General features: G+C 36.4%; 1 protein-coding gene across 5 annotated transcripts in view; it reads left to right on the forward strand.

Annotated features, from left to right (window-relative positions):
* fynb (FYN proto-oncogene, Src family tyrosine kinase b) overlaps positions 1 to 15,074 on the forward strand; it is a 78,339-nt gene extending 63,265 nt beyond the window's left edge. For 2 of the 5 annotated variants that reach the window (XM_066698871.1, XM_066698861.1), the window contains 9 exons: positions 593 to 691; positions 3,438 to 3,541; positions 4,049 to 4,198; positions 6,861 to 7,025; positions 10,195 to 10,374; positions 11,190 to 11,266; positions 11,553 to 11,706; positions 12,322 to 12,453; positions 13,375 to 15,074. In XM_066698871.1, the coding sequence (XP_066554968.1) occupies positions 593 to 691; positions 3,438 to 3,541; positions 4,049 to 4,198; positions 6,861 to 7,025; positions 10,195 to 10,374; positions 11,190 to 11,266; positions 11,553 to 11,706; positions 12,322 to 12,453; positions 13,375 to 13,583 (1,270 nt within the window). In that variant the 3' untranslated portion in view covers positions 13,584 to 15,074. Of the gene's footprint in view, positions 1 to 592; positions 692 to 3,437; positions 3,542 to 4,048; positions 4,199 to 6,860; positions 7,026 to 7,528; positions 7,685 to 10,194; positions 10,375 to 11,189; positions 11,267 to 11,552; positions 11,707 to 12,321; positions 12,454 to 13,374 lie in introns of all 5 variants that reach the window. The other 3 variants (XM_066698895.1, XM_066698877.1, XM_066698886.1) reach the window with 3 other exon arrangements.
* Positions 15,075 to 19,504: the final 4,430 nt, after the last annotated feature.

Here is a 19,504-nt window from a genome sequence, read left to right on the forward strand (position 1 = left end):
CAAATTGATTTATCACTGGAGTTTGTTTGATTTGGAAAGTGAACCTGCAAAATATTTCAACACTTTTGCAGCTTTTGCACCAACTTTTGTGGTATGATTAAGTCTACCACATGAGAGAGTGTATTTTCAGCAGTAAAACAGCTGCTAAAATAAATTCCTCCTTTCTTTGCCTTATTTTCCAGTTTTAGGAAAGTTCCATCAATAATCACCTTACTGTATAGTACATATAATTTATTTTCATCCTCCATAAAACACATCCAATTGTAAGACTTTAGGGAACATTTCTGCACATTTCAATATTGAGATCAGTTCAATTAAATGGGTATACATTTCCAACATGTTTGTGAGAGAACAGTGAAAACTGAATTTGTTCTTGTTTTTCACTGTTGGAAAACAGGGGCCAAAGGGCCCACTCCGTAGTAATTTAATTTTGTAGGAATGTTGCCGAGTTTGCCCATAGTGGTAATTGGACCCAGTTTGTGTTGCTATTTCATAAAGCAGGTAGCATATGGCACTAAACCACATGTATTTGCTGATTTAGTACTTCTTGTTCATGCAACCGTTTCTCTCTCTTCTCTCTCCTTTCTCTCAGTGAAGGGGACTGGTGGGAGGCCCGCTCTCTGACAACGGGTGGAACCGGCTACATTCCCAGTAATTACGTGGCTCCAGTGGACTCTATCCAGGCCGAGGAGTAAGTCATAAAAGAGAGCACTTTTTTTTTTTTCTGCAGTAATTTCATTAGATAAAAAAAAACTGCTAACAAATGCTTTGCATATGTTTTGAGATCTTGTATTTAGTTTTTCCACAATGAACGTGCTGGGTGGGTATGGTGATGTCACCAGTTTGGAACAATACACGTATTTTTCATGTTCAGTAATTGCGTCATACGACCATTGTCAGAAATGAGAGAATAATGTATAATCATCATCATTCTGTAGTGCAATGGGATGGATGATTTAATTTTTATTTGATAGAGTAACATCATGTTATATGAAACCATGTGTGTAGGTTTATAGGGGGGTGGGGGGGACCCTCAATTTTTGGGTTATTCTCAAATTCCCTGTAGTCCTGTAGCCCTGCTCCTGGTCTGTTTGACAGGGAATGCACATGTGCCCGTTGGCCCCTGCCTCCAATTTCCTTTTTCTTGTATTTCCAGTTGAGCAGGCCTTGGTGCCCTGCTCCTGGTTTATTTGGTTTGTTGAAGTGTGGGTCCCTGCCCCCTCTATCATTTCCTTGATTTTAAGTTGAGGTCTCCCTCGTGATGACTTTATTATGCAGCATCCCATTCCCCTTCTAGTATTCTGAACTTGAAAGATAACCATGGTTGCATTTATCAACCTATCTGAGACAATACTATCCAAAGTCTTATGAAGTTGCCCATGAGCCTAAGGGCTCTGACAAAAAGAAGCTGAGTAACTTAGTTCTTATCTCCACCGACCTCATTGTTTGGTAGCCAGTAACACAGTATAACAACAAATTGGGACATGCAGGATACGTCTTTTGTGTATACATCTACCTGCACCACAACAAATGTACTTTTCTGACAGTTCCTTATTCATTGTTTCACTGAACACTTGACAATGTAACATTGTATTCTGGATGTTTTTGTATGGCCCTGCGATTTTTGGGACTTACAGGTTTTGTAACCTGTATTTCAGTCTTCCAGCACCAAGAGACTGATAGCCTCTTCTTAAAGCCACTAATTGAGTAGTTATTAACAATCATACAGTCCCCATCCCAAGTTTATTGCTACAAATTACACACATTAGCATGTAGATTTAAGAGTGATTTATTTTGCCACAGACACTTAATCATGTATCCGTATTCTTTAGGAGTATGAAAGATAATGCATCATTTATGTTTTTTTTCCGAACCTTCCATATCCATCTGCAATTTCTGAATTTGAATCTGCAGTTTTTGCCCCATAGAACAGTTCTGACCATGGTAAAGGGCAAAGCCTTCTCTGTGATTGTGAGATCCAAAACAGCCTCTTCATCTGCAGCTCTCCAGAGCTGTACAGTAATATACACTCACCTAAAGGATTATTAGGAAAACCTGTTCAATTTCTCATTAATGCAATTATCTAACCAACCAATCACATGGCAGTTGCTTCAATGCATTTAGGGGTGTGGTCCTGGTCAAGACAATCTCCTGAACTCCAAACTGAATGTCTGAATGGGGAAAGAAAGGTGATTTAAGCAATTTTGAGCGTGGCATGGTTGTTGGTGCCAGACGGGCCGGTCTGAGTATTTCACAATCTGCTCAGTTACTGGGATTTTCACGCACAACCATTTCTAGGGTTTACAAAGAATGGTGTGAAAAGGGAAAAACATCCAGTATGCGGCAGTCCTGTGGGCGAAAATGCCTTGTTGATGCTAGAGGTCAGAGGAGAATGGGCCGACTGATTCAAGCTGATAGAGCAACTTTGACTGAAATAACCACTCGTTACAACAGAGGTATGCAGCAAAGCATTTGTGAAGCCACAACACGTACAACCTTGAGGCGGATGGGCTACAACAGCAGAAGACCCCACCGGGTACCACTCATCTCCACTACAAAAAGGAAAAAGAGGCTACAATTTGCACAAGCTCACCAAAATTGGACAGTTGAAGACTGGAAAAATGTTGCCTGGTCTGATGAGTCTCGATTTCTGTTGAGACATTCAGATGGTAGAGTCAGAATTTGGCGTAAACAGAATGAGAACATGGATCCATCATGGCTTGTTACCACTGTGCAGGCTGGTGGTGGTGGTGTAATGGTGTGGGGGATGTTTTCTTGGCACACTTTAGGCCCCTTAGTGCCAATTGGGCATCGTTTAAATGCCACGGCCTACCTGAGCATTGTTTCTGACCATGTCCATCCCTTTATGACCACCATGTGCCCATCCTCTGATGGCTACTTCCAGCAGGATAATGCACCATGTCACAAAGGACGAATCATTTCAAATTGGTTTCTTGAACATGACAATGAGTTCACTGTACTAAACTGGCCCCCACAGTCACCAGATCTCAACCCAATAGAGCATCTTTGGGATGTGGTGGAACGGGAGCTTCGTGCCCTGGATGTGCATCCCACAAATCTCCATCAACTGCAAGATGCTATCCTATCAATATGGGCCAACATTTCTAAAGAATGCTTTCAGCACCTTGTTGAATCAATGCCACGTAGAATTAAGGCAGTTCTGAAGGCGAAAGGGGGTCAAACACAGTATTAGTATGGTGTTCCTAATAATCCTTTAGGTGAGTGTAATTTGTGAGACATGTTCATAGAATTCTTGCATTTTTTGGTATTTACTGTTGAATTGTTTAAGAAAGATGTATGTTTTTCAAAGCAACAATTATTAGATCTATTAAGAAGCAGGCTTTCAAGTCATCTGAATGATTGTGTTCCTAGGGGAATTGAGTAAATGTAATTATGCAATGCTTTACTTTTTACAGTTGGTACTTTGGTAAACTTGGCCGGAAAGATGCAGAAAGACAGCTTCTTTCAAATGGTAACCCCAGAGGTACCTTCCTCATCCGAGAAAGTGAAACCACCAAAGGTAATAACGCACTTCACAGGAACATTTATGGTAAAAGGCAGTATGAAAATACTAAAAATCAATAAACAATTTCAGATATTATTTTGTCCTGTCTAAGAAAGTATGAGTAAAAAATCAACATGATTGAACGGAGAACATTCTATGTAAATAATTGTTGCTTTATAACACTTCAATAATATATACACTAATCTAGAGGAATGTAATGAGAGGTTTGCCCTTTAACAGCAAACCCCTTTTTGATTGTTGAAACAGGGACTAAGTTTCTTCAAGTGTGTGCCATGAAAGTATGAGAGAGTCCTTCATATCACCATGTATTATGGGAAACAGTGTGATGTAATCATTTTTGCATCGTCTACTTAAAATTATGAAAAAGTAGCAGCAATGTAGAATGTCCAGGATATAAGTTCAGAAAGGAACTGAAGTGTCACGTTTTCCTAACAATTGTCATTATGTATATATTCTGTGTTCATGTAGCTTTATTCTCTTTCACTACCCCGCCCCTTTCAGGTGCCTTTTCCCTGTCTATACGAGACTGGGATGATATTAAAGGAGATCACGTGAAACACTATAAAATTCGAAAGTTAGACAGTGGTGGATATTATATCACAACCCGAGCCCAGTTTGAAACTCTCCAGCAGTTGGTCCAGCATTACACAGGTGGGTTTAAAAACTGTATTACAGATCTTGTAAGCTCTTTTCCAGTCCTCATTAAAACATTACAGCATCCATGTTTTTCCCCCCCATTACATTTTATATCTGTTGTTTCTGTGCCACTGGAGGGCTCCAGCCAACATGTTTCTATTGCCTAATTTAGACATTTAGTACCAGGGGAGATGGAGCCGTTTATAGTGATGAATCTTGACAGGATGTAGTAGGTGGTTGATCTAGCTGCCAATCATCAGCTGCAGCACAACTGATTGTCCACAGGTTCCTAAGTCCAAGATGTGAGATAAGCCTGCCATTGTAGCAAGGAACTGAAGGGCTGTATAGGCCTAAAGCGAAATGTCTTTTAGAAATCAACAAAAATAGTTACAGATAATCAGATTATCACAAATCAATTAGCACTTCATTACAGATTACTCTGACTTCATAATTTTTATAACACAGAAGTTGACAAGTAAAAGTCCCACATTTCAGGCAAATTAATGCATGCTTCAGTTGTCACTTAATATTTAGGGTTAGGGTTATATATTATATTGAATATAAAATAAGATTTTTCTATATATTGTTTCTCACTTCAAGTGATAAAATTAAAAGCATGTATTCCTTCTAAACAATTACTTTTAATTTAAACCTTGTATGTTTTTTAGTGCATGTGAAAAACAATTGTTACTTCACCTTCACATTTGTATTGTAGTCTTCTCCATTTCTCAGTGTCATTTTCTAAAGATCCTGCATACTATTTATTATATAATTACATTCCAGTTTTAATTATACAAGATATGTATAGGTTGTAAATGTGGATTTATTTGTTGTCAGTCAAACTTTCAGCATTTGAGCTCACTATGTATTTTACTTTGTTTTATTTGATAGGGAAATGGTGTTTACCATATGCTGTTTTACAGCAATATGAGTGAACCAGTTTCCACCACTTTCACACTATGCTTCAGTAAAACGGCATTTACGGTTAATTGAAATGGGTTTTATGGTCTCAACTCCCATTTATGATATTGACATGTTTTATTATAGAAGACAAGACACAAAGTACAATATTGATATTGCTTATGGCCTGTTATTGCATTCTGAGAATTGTATTCATCTGTGCTCTAGTTACTGAGTCATTAAATACTTGGCCACATATGAGCAGCTTGTATATAGCATGTTGATTTTCATTTTATGATCATGAGTAAATACAGTTTGCCTCATCATGTGGAATACAGAGTTCTTCTGTGCACATAATCAATACATTTATTTTGTAAATGTCATGGAACAAAACGCATATAAACAAAAATCAATTAGTATTTTAGGTACCACTTTTTAATGTGAACAAAACTGTTGTGTATTGTGTGTGGTGATGAAGATGCTTTCCTATGTCAAGATTGGTATATTTTGTATTATTCTATATCTAATATATACAATTAGTTACTTATGACTGAATTATGGTAGCTGTTGAAGAATAAATGCTCTGGGCTAATAATTTAAGATTTATCAGTTAAAATCATGGGACCAGGTATTTCAGAGTTTTAGTTTTCAGCTAATATCAAACAATGTTGATTTAATTGAAACAGATTTAATTATACATTTTTAATAACTTGCATATAAGCCTGTCCCAACTGAATAATACAAAAAAAAAACATGTGAAACCACAAAATCCTTATGAATACAAATCAATTGAAATGAATTTACCAGCCAGAACTTCCTCAAACTATTGAACCAACCGTTTTTTTTTTTCACTTTCATATATGCTTTCATATAAATGTTTTCTGGGAGATAGGAAGATGTTATAATTCAGTTTTACTTCATAAACATTGTAGTATTATTTGCATAAATTATGTAAAAACATGTTCTTGATTGTATTACCATTTGAAAATAATCGCTTTGAATGTAAGAAGAATTCTGCTTTTTCTCTTCCCTAGATCAAAGATATTTTTTTAGAATTTCTTTCCATTCTGCTTTGCAAAAATACAGCAAATTAGCTTTCAACTTGTATACACCATTTGTCAGAATTGTGGATATATTTCTATTAGTTTTGTTACAACTAAGCAACAAAATTGCTGATGTTGCATCTGGTTCCATTTCTCTTTGCAGATATTTTGCTGCTATGCTTTTATTTTTCATGTTGCCTTAATCATAATATAGATAGTGAACCAAGAAAACGTATTTACTTAATTGTGCTTGTAATGCATACAATAACTTAATTTCCAGGAATTAAATGGATAAACTCTCTATCCCTGTCACTGCTCGATGTTGTATTTTATTGTATAGATTACAAATAAGAAAAAAGCCTTCAAACTAAATCAGACCAGAAGTGCATTGTACCAAAGTGCACGATCTGTCGAACACAAAAATATTGTACATTGTCATATTTTACATACACTGTTTTAAACCATATTGTTGTTTCATCCGTTTTCATACTTATTTTCTTTAACAATGGTTAACCTGGGCAGCATAAGCAAAAATGATTAACTAAAAGGAACAATGCACATGGAGGAGCAATGCTCTATTGTATTTATTTTATTAATGATAGTATATTCCTCCTCTAATTAAGCGCTTAAATCTGTAAATCGCTGCAATGTCCTCCCTGGCCTGCAGCAGGTGCTTTGCTGTGTGCTGTGCGGTCTCACCGAGTCGTCTTGTGCTTCCCTGTGCTTCTGTCCAGAGCGAGCTGCAGGCCTGTGCTGTCGCTTAGTGGTGCCCTGCCATAAGGGGATGCCACGGCTAGCTGACCTGTCTGTCAAAACCAAAGACGTGTGGGAGATCCCGAGGGAATCCCTGCAGCTCATCAAAAGGCTCGGGAATGGGCAGTTTGGGGAGGTTTGGATGGGTAGGAACATCAAACACTAAAGTACTGTATATCAGAGGCCCGATGGAAGGTTCAGTGTGCATATGGGAATGGGAGGTTTGGGATTAGGGGGGTAATCTCACAAAAAGGTGTTTTTTTTTCTGCTAAAACTAAAGTAAGATTAGCTCTGGCAGAGACAGAGCAGTTACAGCAGGTAACAGGTAAATTGGAACAATCCACTAATCTGCCGCTTGAATAGGTGGAAAAAATCTGTAATACAGACAAAATGATTGACTAATTGAATTGAATTAGTCATAATGCATACTAACATTTTCACATACTCCATCTTTTTGAAAGTAGAATGTATTTAACTTCTGCTTCTACTACATTAGATTTTCCTAATTAATTTAGCAGAGAAAAAGGCTGCTCTTTGATTATTTTATGTGGAGTGCACATTCAGCACTTGAACTGACTCACCTTCCATCTCCCTCTGTGCATGTTTTATTTCTTGGTCATAAATACTCTCTGCCTTACATTCTTTGTAGAAAGTGCTGATGGTTTGTGCTTTAATTTAACTACGGTGTGCGTGAATTACTCACCACATACTGTGGGCCTGGCTCCTGATGCATGGGAAGTTACCAGAGATTCTCTTGATTTGGAAACAAAGCTGGGGGCAGGCTGTTTTGCTGATGTTTGGTGTGGTAAGACAAAATGTTAAATATTTTAAATGTTCATTTTTAAACACAAAATGAAGGCACTTGAATGTAAATTATGTGAAAGTGTCAGAATTGGTTGCCTTTTCTGGTTTTACCATTTTTTATATACAGTGAGGGGAAAAAAGTATTTGATCCCCTGCTGATTTTCTACGTTTGCCCACTTACAAATAAATGATCAGTCTATAATTTTAATGGTAGGTGTATTTTAACAGTGAGGTACAGAATAACAACAAAAAAATCCAGAAAAACGCATTTCAAAAAAGTTATAAATTGACTTGCATGTTAATGAGGGAAATAAGTATTTGATCCCCTATCAATCAGCAAGATTTCTGGATCCCAGGTGTCTTTTATACAGGTAACGAGCTGAGATTAGGAGCACTCTCTTAAAGGGAGTGCTCCTAATCTCAGCTCGTTACCTGTATAAAAGACACCTGTCCACAGAAGCAATCAATCAATCAGATTCCAAACTCTCCACCATGGCCAAGACCAAAGAGCTGTCCAAGGATGTCAGGGACAAGATTGTAGACCTACACAAGGCTGGAATGGGCTACAAGACCATCGCCAAGCAGCTTGGTGAGAAGGTGACAACAGTTGGTGCGATTATTCACAAATGGAAGAAACACAAAATAACTGTCAGTCTCCCTCGGTCTGGGGCTCCATGCAAGATCTCACCTCGTGGAGTTTCAATGATCATGAGAACGGTGAGGAATCATCCCAGAACTACACGGGAGGGTCTTGTTAATGATCTCAAGGCAGCTGGGACCATAGTCACCAAGAAAACAATTGGTAACACACTACGCCGTGAAGGACTGAAATCCTGCAGCGCCCGCAAGGTCCCCCTGCTCAAGAAAGCACATGTACAGGCCCGTCTGAAGTTTGCCAATGAACATCTGAATGATTCAGAGGAGAACTGGGTGAAAGTGTTGTGGTCAGATGAGACCAAATTCGAGCTCTTTGGCATCAACTCAACTCGCCGTGTTTGGAGGAGGAGGAATGACCCCAAGAACACCATCCCCACCATCAAACATGGAGGTGGAAACATTATGCTTTGGGGGTGTTTTTCTGCTAAGGGGACAGGACAACTGCACCGCATCAAAGGGACGATGGACGGGGCCATGTACCGTCAAATATTGGGTGAGAACCTCCTTCCCTCAGCCAGGGCATTGAAAATGGGTCGTGGATGGGTATTCCAGCATGACAATGACCCAAAACACACAGCCAAGGCAACAAAGGAGTGGCTCAAGAAGAAGCACATTAAGGTCCTGGAGTGGCCTATCCAGTCTCCAGACCTTAATCCCATAGAAAATCTGTGCAGGGAGCTGAAGGTTCGAGTTGCCAAACGTCAGCCTCGAAACCTTAATGACTTGGAGAGGATCTGCAAAGAGGAGTGGGACAAAATCCCTCCTGAGATGTGTGCAAACCTGGTGGCCAACTGCAAGAAACGTCTGACCTCTGTGATTGCCAACAAGGGTTTTGCCACCAAGTACTAAGTCGAAGGGATCAAATACTTATTTCCCTCATTAACATGCAAATCAATTATTAACTTTTTTGAAATGCGTTTTTCTGGATTTTTTTGCTGTTATTCTGTCTCTCACTGTTAAAATACACCTACCATTAAAATTATAGACTGATCATTTCTTTGTCAGTGGGCAAACGTACAAAATCAGCAGGGGATCAAATACTTTTTTCCCTCACTGTGTATATATATATATAATATATGTTTATAGTCACCTTTATACTAAAGTTATTTGGAAAGCCCTGTGACAGTCCTATTTGATATCTTGTAGTCAGTCAGTAAAATCAATGCTGTCACCTATAAGTAAACCAAGCTGAGTGATACTCGTTTCTCTGGTAAGTGCACTCTGCATTGTCACTCCTTTAGTCCAACAAACCACTAATTTGAATGCACTGCTCCTCATAGCATCATATTAAGCAGATTGGTATATTGTAAGTTGGATTCAATTTACTATTTGTCAGTGTAGTACTGGTGAGAATGTTTCATGCTGTGAGAGTACAGGGGTATCTGTACTACAGCTCCAAAATGCAAAATGTTTGAAATGCTGAAATGAATTTGAAGAACTCTAGCATTTAAATTTGTATAAATCCATATATTTCTGTATTTAAAATGTAGTAAAATAAGAATACTATAGCACAATCTGCAATGCATGTCTTTAAATGTTGGGACAGTGTCAGAGAAGAGCATTATTTTACTAAATGCTTTTATTAATCCAGCATCTCTTTCTGAAAGTGTATTTGTTTTCTAAATAATGTAATGCATTAACTGATCAATTGAAGCCTATCACTAGATATATCATAATCTTCAATAAAGTTGTGCAAACATAAAGGTTTCTAGCATAATAATCAAAGGTAAAGTGTGGTTTTATTTGGATTCATGTTATATTCAATATATTAAAAACCGTGAGCTGTAAAATCTCTGCTGTATGTACCAAAATATGTCTTTGAATGGCTGATTGTTGCTCATTTTACAATGAAAGGCACATGGAATGGAACCACTAAAGTGGCAGTGAAGACACTGAAGCCAGGAACGATGTCCCCAGAGTCGTTCCTGGAGGAAGCCCAGATCATGAAGAAGCTGAGACACGACAAGTTGGTTCAGCTGTATGCGGTGGTGTCAGAAGAGCCCATCTACATCGTCACTGAGTACATGAGCAAGGGTCAGTGTGCATTCATTTACCATGTTTTTCTTTTGAAACATTTTATGAGTCTTCATGTCCTCCAAATATTCTCTCTGAAGCACATATCGTATTCCACTAGAGTGATATTGTATTTGATTATTTCAGATTCCTATTTGACAACAATCATGGTGTTGGGAGTTGTAAGGGAAACTAATTTACATGCATTAAGCTTTTCAAAATAGTAGTTAAGGCAAATGTGTAATGTTCTAAGTAGCATCATACATGTGATGCAATAAATCCTTCAGTTTTGATCCATTTCTAAAGATGTAATCAAGTTTTTATTCCAGAAGTACCAATTTCCTACCAGTGTCTTTCAATATATTAAAAAAAAACTGAATTCTTGAATACCCAGAAGTTCTCTCTTTCAAGACTTTGAGCACTGAATGAGTTTTGATTTGCTCCAAAGAACTTAAATTATTTAACTCAATCTTTAAAATTTGGTATATGTCAAATTTCATAAATATAATGAACAACACTTTTAAAACTGTCAAGAAGGAAATCTACAGTATGATTGTTATTCAGAAATGTGGGAATAGGAAAACACCAGATTACATTTAATCATATTTATAACCCAACTGTGAACTGCTTACCAGATCACTTCTGTTTACACAGAATTGTATTCATAAATAACTTAATTAGAGCAAAAAGTAAACAAAACAAATTATTAAAGTACATTATATGGAATCTGCTCATGATTGCTCTTTCTAAGGAGAACATTTCAGTTGTTCTTTATATATTTTAAAGTTCCTTACAAACAGAAGTTGATATTCAAAACAGTGCACATGTCATTTCAGGTAGTTTACTGGATTTCTTAAAAGATGGAGAAGGACGGGCATTGAAACTGCCAAACCTTGTGGATATGGCAGCACAGGTAGACTTTTTTTCATTGTTATTCATTCCTGCCTCTTAGCAGGAAAATGTAAGGAGTCACTTTTCTCCACTGCCTTCAGCATCAGTTCATTATGTTTTGTTCCAACATTGCGAGAGGTGGTATGATAGTATGAAACGAATTCACTGCAGATTAAATTTTCTCATGGATTGTTAAAACTAGAACAAAATACAATGGAATTGTGTTTAACATCTGCTTCTGTTTGATATATGTATGTTCGGCATATGACATGAAAACGATTGTAGAGTATCACGTGCTCCTAATCCAGGTAGCTGCTGGTATGGCTTACATCGAGAGGATGAATTACATTCATCGAGATCTGCGATCTGCCAATATCCTGGTAGGAGACAATTTAGTGTGCAAGATTGCGGACTTTGGTCTGGCACGGCTTATTGAGGATAACGAGTACACCGCTCGACAAGGTAAGGTTTACATCTCATTTCAGACCAAGTCAGATTGCACACTGACTCAACTTATTTCTTTATTTATTTAATTTATTGATTGTATAGTCTGGAAACTAATCTGGTAACAGACAGAGAGACTATCACCTTGAAATGTTCAGTTCATCTTAGCATGGCTGGTGGATTACATTTTTGTAGTAAAGACCAAACTGATTTAATTCTGTTTCATTACATAATTTGTTTGGTCTACACATTATGAAATCACTGATTAAATACATAATTTCTAGTTAGAATACATACTTTGATTAATTGAACATGACACTCTTGGCTGTGTATTGATTTTCTTTGGAAATTGATGATATTTTCAATATTATAAAATAAGTACAACTTGGTTTTAGTTTTGCCCGTACAGTTTTACTAGTTGGAGGATATTGTTCTGAATTAGACTTCTGGAGGGGACCATTAACAGGATATAAAATGCTAATTGTCATATTTGAAATACATTATTAAAAGAAATGTTCCAAATAGTATTGTATATGTTAATTTACCATTTGTATTATTTTATTATATTTTTTTTTACTATTTAAACTGTTCTATGTAGTATTGATCATGTGCTTGGTGTTCTCCCTATTTTAGGTGCAAAGTTCCCAATAAAATGGACTGCACCAGAGGCTGCACTTTATGGAAAGTTCACAATCAAATCAGACGTGTGGTCATTTGGCATCCTTCTCACAGAACTGGTGACAAAAGGACGGGTACCCTATCCAGGTCAGTACAAAAGCTCTGATAGAACATTTTCCATTTATAGAACTAAAAGTCTGAAACGCAAGAATCAATAATTTAATGAAATGATGACTACCTTTTTACGCAAAAAGGAAAATGTCACTTACTTTTAGAGGTTACATAAATTAAAATGATCACAGACATTGTGGTGGTTTATCTATAAAAGAAAATGGTCTCGAAATGCCAGCATGCCTGAATGCATTTAAATTCATTATGATTTAATAAACACAGATGTTCACCTTACAGCCAGTTTCATCAGATTTACCTATTTTCCAATCATTCATGATTTAAAAAAAATATTTCTGAAAGCCCAGCCTTTGCCAAAGGGAAGTAAATGCAAGCTTATGGTGTTTCCACTGTAGTATCTGAGGGGGAACACATGTTCATACAGATGGAGTGTGCAATGCATCTGAGGAGGTGTTGAGAAGCTGTCAGAGACCCCACACTGTCAGCTGAAAAATGGGAGGCGGACTATTTAACAACCGATATATTTTTAGACGAGACCATCAATAATTAATTCCATAGTAGAGCATCATTAAAACTATCTGTAGCAGTTCCTAATGCCCCTGTTAAGAAGCTTGCAAATAAACGGTTATGATTTGCAGGCTTCTTATTAGTGTCAGGTTTCTTTCAAATGCTGGGTTACTCTGAAAGAACCCTTTAAAAAGATGTACACCACCTCTGCCTGAAACCGCGTTCTGCTCACCTGGCCCTTTCAATCTATCACTAGAATGTGAGTATTATTTCAAGTATTAATTATTAATCATATTAATTTCAACTTTCTATACAAAATAAAAACTGCCACAGTATGTAGACTGTGGATTTTTGTCTAATGCACCCACAGCATTTTGAGTTTAGCAGTTGTATGAACGTTCTGATGTGTTCAAACATGTTTTTGTTGTGCAGGGATGAACAACCGGGAGGTGCTGGAGCAGGTGGAGCGTGGCTACAGGATGCCCTGTCCCCAGGACTGCCCCAGCTCCCTCCACGAGCTCATGGTGCAGTGCTGGAAAAAGGACCCCGAGGAGAGGCCTACGTTTGAGTACCTGCAGGCCTTCCTGGAGGATTACTTCACAGCCACTGAGCCCCAGTACCAGCCTGGGGACAACCTCTAAACATCCCCCATCCCCCCAGCTTTGCTCACAGACTGCGGTCTTCAGGTGCATCCCATAGCTTCCAGTGCCATGACAGATTACCCTCGATGGGGAAATTGCCAGTACATCCATTGACTGTGTATTGGAAATATACAGCTTCCAGTGTTTCAAACCATTGCCACTGTCCTTAAACACCAGATATACTCTGTTTTAATGAGGCTGACTTAAAGAAAAGAAAAAAAAAACTTTGATTAAAAAGGTGTTTGGGGTTCTTTATGAGGTGAAGGGAGGGAAGAAAGGATTATAATGTCAATGTCAATGAAATGCCTGTTTCCAGTGTAAATAATAACTGCTTGTTTACTTATCCCTTGTTTTTCCTTGTTTTTTTTAATAAAGATAATAACAATGATGATGATGATAAAAATAATAATAATAATAACTTAAATACAACAATCTTCTGGAATTGCAAAAGTCCTGGGGAATGAGAAACCCAGTGCTCTTCCTTGGTTTGTAGTAAACCTCTTGTTTTGTTCTCAAGTTACAGAATGGATGTTGCTGCAGCATTCTTTAAAAAAATAATAATGCTCCTAAAGTTTAAACACCTTTCTCTTTTCCTAAGTAGCTTGTATTAATTGTATTAATTCCTTTTTAAAACTTTGCTACGTCATCTGTTTTGGAGTCATTAACATGCTGGCGCTTTCCAATGTGTTACTGGCTATAGTCGAGCATGACAACTTCCTCAGATAATTTTGCACTGCCTTTAAGGATTTTTTGTTTTTGTTTAGTTTTTTTAATGTTAAATAGCTGTTCCTTCTTAAAGTCAAATGTGTTAGGCTAATGCTGTAACAATGTTATTTTACAAATAATGTATGTTACATTTTGTAATTACAGCCAAATGTGTAAGAATGATACTTTTAAACATATCTCTCTTGTAGAAGGTTAAAATGAAGCCTGGTTGGTAAATTTGCCACCATTTTAACTGGAATGATGGAAGAATCTCTTTCTATCACAAATATGTATACTGAAATGACATGTGGTTTATTTAAAAAGATCTAGTATTACATTTAGCCTAATGGTCTTATTTTACCTTGTATACATTGTAACATTTACAGTCATTCCAATCTGTCTCATGTCCATGTTTACTTAATTTTAAGCATAACAATGTAAAAGAGAAGCGTTTACGAATCCTGTCTCCTCTGATGTGCACCTCACTCGTGTTTTTCTGAGTTACTATGCACTCCTTCATCAAATGCCGGACTTCATTGTCGGAAAACAACTTCAGAAGGTTTTGTTCAACTGACCATGGATATCAAATAAAAAATTTGTTATATATATTTAACCAAATCAACTAGTTCTTGGAAGTATTGATTTGTTCTTCGACTGCTTATATCGTTTGTTTTTGTTTTGTTTCCAGTTTTACATTATGGTTTTTGTTTTTAATATTTTTTTTAAACATTACTTTAGGTAATGTAACTGTCATTAAAAAATAACAATAAACATTTTACACTGTTACCAATTTTTTTTATTAAATATTTTTTACTACATGGCATTTTAGAAAAGCTTCAGGAGCCGTTTAGTTACATTGATGCCAAATGATTTCCATATTACACTTTAATCTAGTTATGTATGCAGTAAGACATGGCTATGTTTGAGTATATAAGAACAAGGAATGATTTCCATCAAATATGAAAATTGACACTTGTTTATTTGTTCATTGAGATCTGGTGTACATAATTTGTACACAAACAAGGACTAACTAAAATAAGAGTAAGATAAAAGTGAAATGACTCACAACAGTATCAAAGAAGAATAAAGAACATTTTAATTCAGTGAAACACCACTGTAATTAAGTAATTTTTTTTTTTTTTTCCTAAACATAACCAATATTCTGAAAAATGCAATGATTAACTATGGACACATGAGGGAGCCCAAGTCTTCATGCAAAAGTAACATTTTGTTTATCTTAGCACTTAAATATATCCTTTAATATATATATATTTAAAGGAATAAAATATAAAACAAAATGTGTCAAGTTCACTGGACTAATATTCTGTCAGATCAGTGGAGTCAATTAAGTTTTTAAACAACATAGATAATACATTCTCAGAATAAAAGTTCACATTTTAATAATAAAGATATTAAACTTGTGAATGCAGTTTAAATGTGAACAGCAATTAAAACCACATCATACAAAATCATACAAGATCTTGGTGTTTTCATACAATATACAATTATAATGACTTAAAATATGACACAAGTCTTCAATCCACATTGTATAGATTCAAATTAAATATGAATGACCAGATTTAAAATAAAGTAAAAAGTAAAGTAACTTGATTTTATTTGTCCCTGTTTATGAAGTATGTAGCACTTTTAAGGTTTGAAATGTGACATTTATATGATCTGTAAATGAGTAACAGTCTTCGCTTTTCACTATTGACTTGATTTTGTCCATCTATTACCACACAGTGGGATGGATGTGTAATACTACATCACAACAAGATTGCACTGCTTTATATACCAGTTTTTCTGATACTATAGGTTATCATGAAGATGGTACTTTTCATCTTGTATTAAGGAACTAAACCTTTTACATATATATCTGAAATGTTAATATTTTAGAGATTAAGAAAATAAGTAAACATATAGCTGTCCTTGGCCACAATATTGGTAAACATATAAGAAGTATTTTCCTGGGCAATAAGATTATAAAAATCATTTCAAATGACACAGTCGATGAACCTTTATCTCATGCTCTTTCCTGCATGTACCATCTACACATTGTTTGCTTGATTACTCAGTCTTGCCTGTGTTAAGTGCTGGCCTCATTATGGATCTGTACTGTTACTGACATACTTTAAATGAGTCCTGTCTTATTTATGTGTGAATTATTCCTTGAACTGATCATTGTGGATGGAAAACCTGCAGCAAATACAAGTGGCACAGACTGCAGACCATCAGTCTTTTCCAAAAATGTCTCCAAAATGTAAGTAGGAACATTTTAATAGTTAACATTTATGTGGCATCTTGCATGTAAAATATTTTTCTTCTTTCTGTATTATATATATATATATATATATATATATATATATATATATATATATATATATATACACACACAGTACTGTGCAAAAGTTTTAGGCAGGTGTGAAAAAATGCTGTAAAGTAAGAATGCTTTCAAAATAGACATGCGAATAGATTATATTTATCAATGAACTAAATGCAAAGTGAGTGAACAGAAGAAATATCTAAATCAAATCCATATTTGGTGTGACCACCCTTTGCCTTCAGAACAGCATCAATTCTTCTATGTACACTTGCACACAGTCAGGGATTGTGTAGGCATATAGTCAGGTGTCTGATTAAACAATTATACCAAACAGGTGCTAATGATCATCAATTCAATATGTAGGTTGAAACACAATCACTAACTGAAACAGAAACAGCTATATAGGAGGAATAAAACTGGGTGAGGAACAGCCAAACTCAGCTAACAAGGTGAGGCTGCTGAAGACAGTTTACTGTCAAAAGTCATACACCATGGCAAGACTGAGCACAGCAACAAGACACAAGGTAGTTCTACTGCATCAGCAAGGTCTCTCCCAGGCCGACATTTCAAGGCAGACGGGTTTCAGAAATGGCAGAAAACAGTGGGACCCTGGTACACCCATCTACTGTCCGGAGAAGTCTGGTCAGAAGTGGCCTTCATGGAAGACTTGCAGCCAAAAAAAACATACCTCCGACGTGGCAACAAGGCCATCGACGCAACTATGCATGAAAACACAAGAACTGGGGTGCAGAAAAATGGCAGCAGGTGCTCTGGACTGATGAGTCAAAATGTGAAATATCTGGCTGTAGCAGAAGGCAGTTTGTTCACTGAAGGGCTGAAGAGCGGTACACGAATGAGTGTCTGCAGGCAACAGTGAAGCATGGTGAAGGTTCCTTGCAAGTTTGGGGCTGCATTTCTGCAAATGGAGTTGGGGATTTGGTCAGAATTAATGGTCTCCTCAATGCTGAGAAGTACAGGCAGATACTTATCCATCATACAATACCATCAGGGAGGCATCTGATTTATTCTGCAGCATGACAACGACCCCAAACATCCAGCGACTGTCATTATGAACTATCTTCAGCGTAAAGAAGAACAAGGACTCCTGGAAGTGATGGTTTGGCCCCCACAGAGCCCTGATCTCAACATCATCGAGTCTGTCTGGGATTACATGAAGAGAGAGAAGCAACTGAGGCTGCCTAAATCCACAGAAGAACTGTGGTTAGTTCTCCAAGATGTTTGGGTCCAACTGCCTGCCGAGTTCCTTCAAAAACTGTGTGCAAGTGTACCTAGAAGAATTGATGCTGTTTTGAGGGCAAAGGGTGGTCACACCAAATACTGATTTGATATAATTTTTTCTTCTGTTCACTCACTTTGCATTTAGTTCATTGATAAATATAATCTATTAACGTCTATTTTTGAAAGCATGCTTACTTCATAGCATTTTTTCACACCTGCCTAAAACTTTTGCACAGTACTGTGTGTGTATGTATATATATTATACCACAGCATTATTGAAATAATAATAATAATAATTGCTGCATGATATTATGAGATTTAATATCTATACCAGCTTTTTGTATGGCTTCCATTAATTCAACCTTTATTTTCATGCAAGGTACTCCTTCCAGTTGGTTTTATTTATACTGAAGCAAAGAGAATGCACCATAAATACTTGACTGTAACTATACACAGTTTACACAGTTACGTCAATTACTATAAATGATAGCCTTTCTTTAAATATGAAACACTTACATATTTTATCAGTATCATAATCTGTGAGAGACACAATGGGCAGGTGTTTAGACGTGTGAGCAATTGTAATGTTTACCAAGAATTTATGTTCATACCCCACCTTAAAAGCAACCTGAGCACCATTATAGGCAACACAATTATCTCTTCATCGCTATAATCATTTGACCTTTACTGAGTGAAATTCAACATGGTAACAGGATGTATTTTTTAATCTCTACATGGGCACAGAAATTGATGATTGTTTTTCATCAGAAAATGAGGTGGGTAACAATGTTACAATGTTTTATATTTGGGGAAAAGCCTAACCGAATTGTAATTATAAAATGGCACTTCGTACATTTTAACTTTTATGGTTACTATTAACAAAATATTGAGTTTACTTTGTAGCAAAAAGCTTGGAAAATCACTGTCTCAGTGTACATCTATGAATCATTTTGTAAAATAATGTAATCTGATGAGATGCATACATATTGTGAAATGTAGTGATATGTAGGACTGTACATTCAGGATTGATTTATACCCACTTCTACCACAGAAAGGTTAGTTGGTTGTATGAATAGACAGAGAGAAGTACAGATTAAGCACCTAAATACAATATTTTTAGTTTTTACTTTACAGAAATAATGAATTTACAAGGCTTTACATAAAGCATTTAAATCAACAATACTAATAATGGCACAAATTAGTTATAATGAAGATAGATTATTTAAGAGATTAGCAGTCTATCTATACTGTTTTTCTTTAGGGTGCTTCCATAATTAATACTGCCCACTGGTGCCAACATGAACATGCATTTTCAAAACTATTACATTTTAAAAATATTTTAAAACATTGAATACAATCCTAATGACAATAATATATAATGGTGAGAATTTGTCTTTCATTTCATCTAGTGTCTATGTGCGCATGTTTAATGCAGTTTATTTTATTTTGTAATCACATTGTAATTACTCCATTTGAAGCATATTCAAATGCTGTTCTTGAGAAAATCCCACACGGCAATATAACCAGTGCATAGCAATGCAGTTCAAAATACAGTCTGGTAAGGACATGTCTTTGTAACACCACTAACGTAATTTAGACTTAATTTGCATTTAATCTTGCATGACTGAAACTGGCATGTAAAAACACATGCCAT

Source organism: Amia ocellicauda, chromosome 1 (genome assembly GCF_036373705.1).
Source record: "Amia ocellicauda isolate fAmiCal2 chromosome 1, fAmiCal2.hap1, whole genome shotgun sequence".
Classification (NCBI taxonomy): Eukaryota; Metazoa; Chordata; class Actinopteri; order Amiiformes; family Amiidae; genus Amia; species Amia ocellicauda.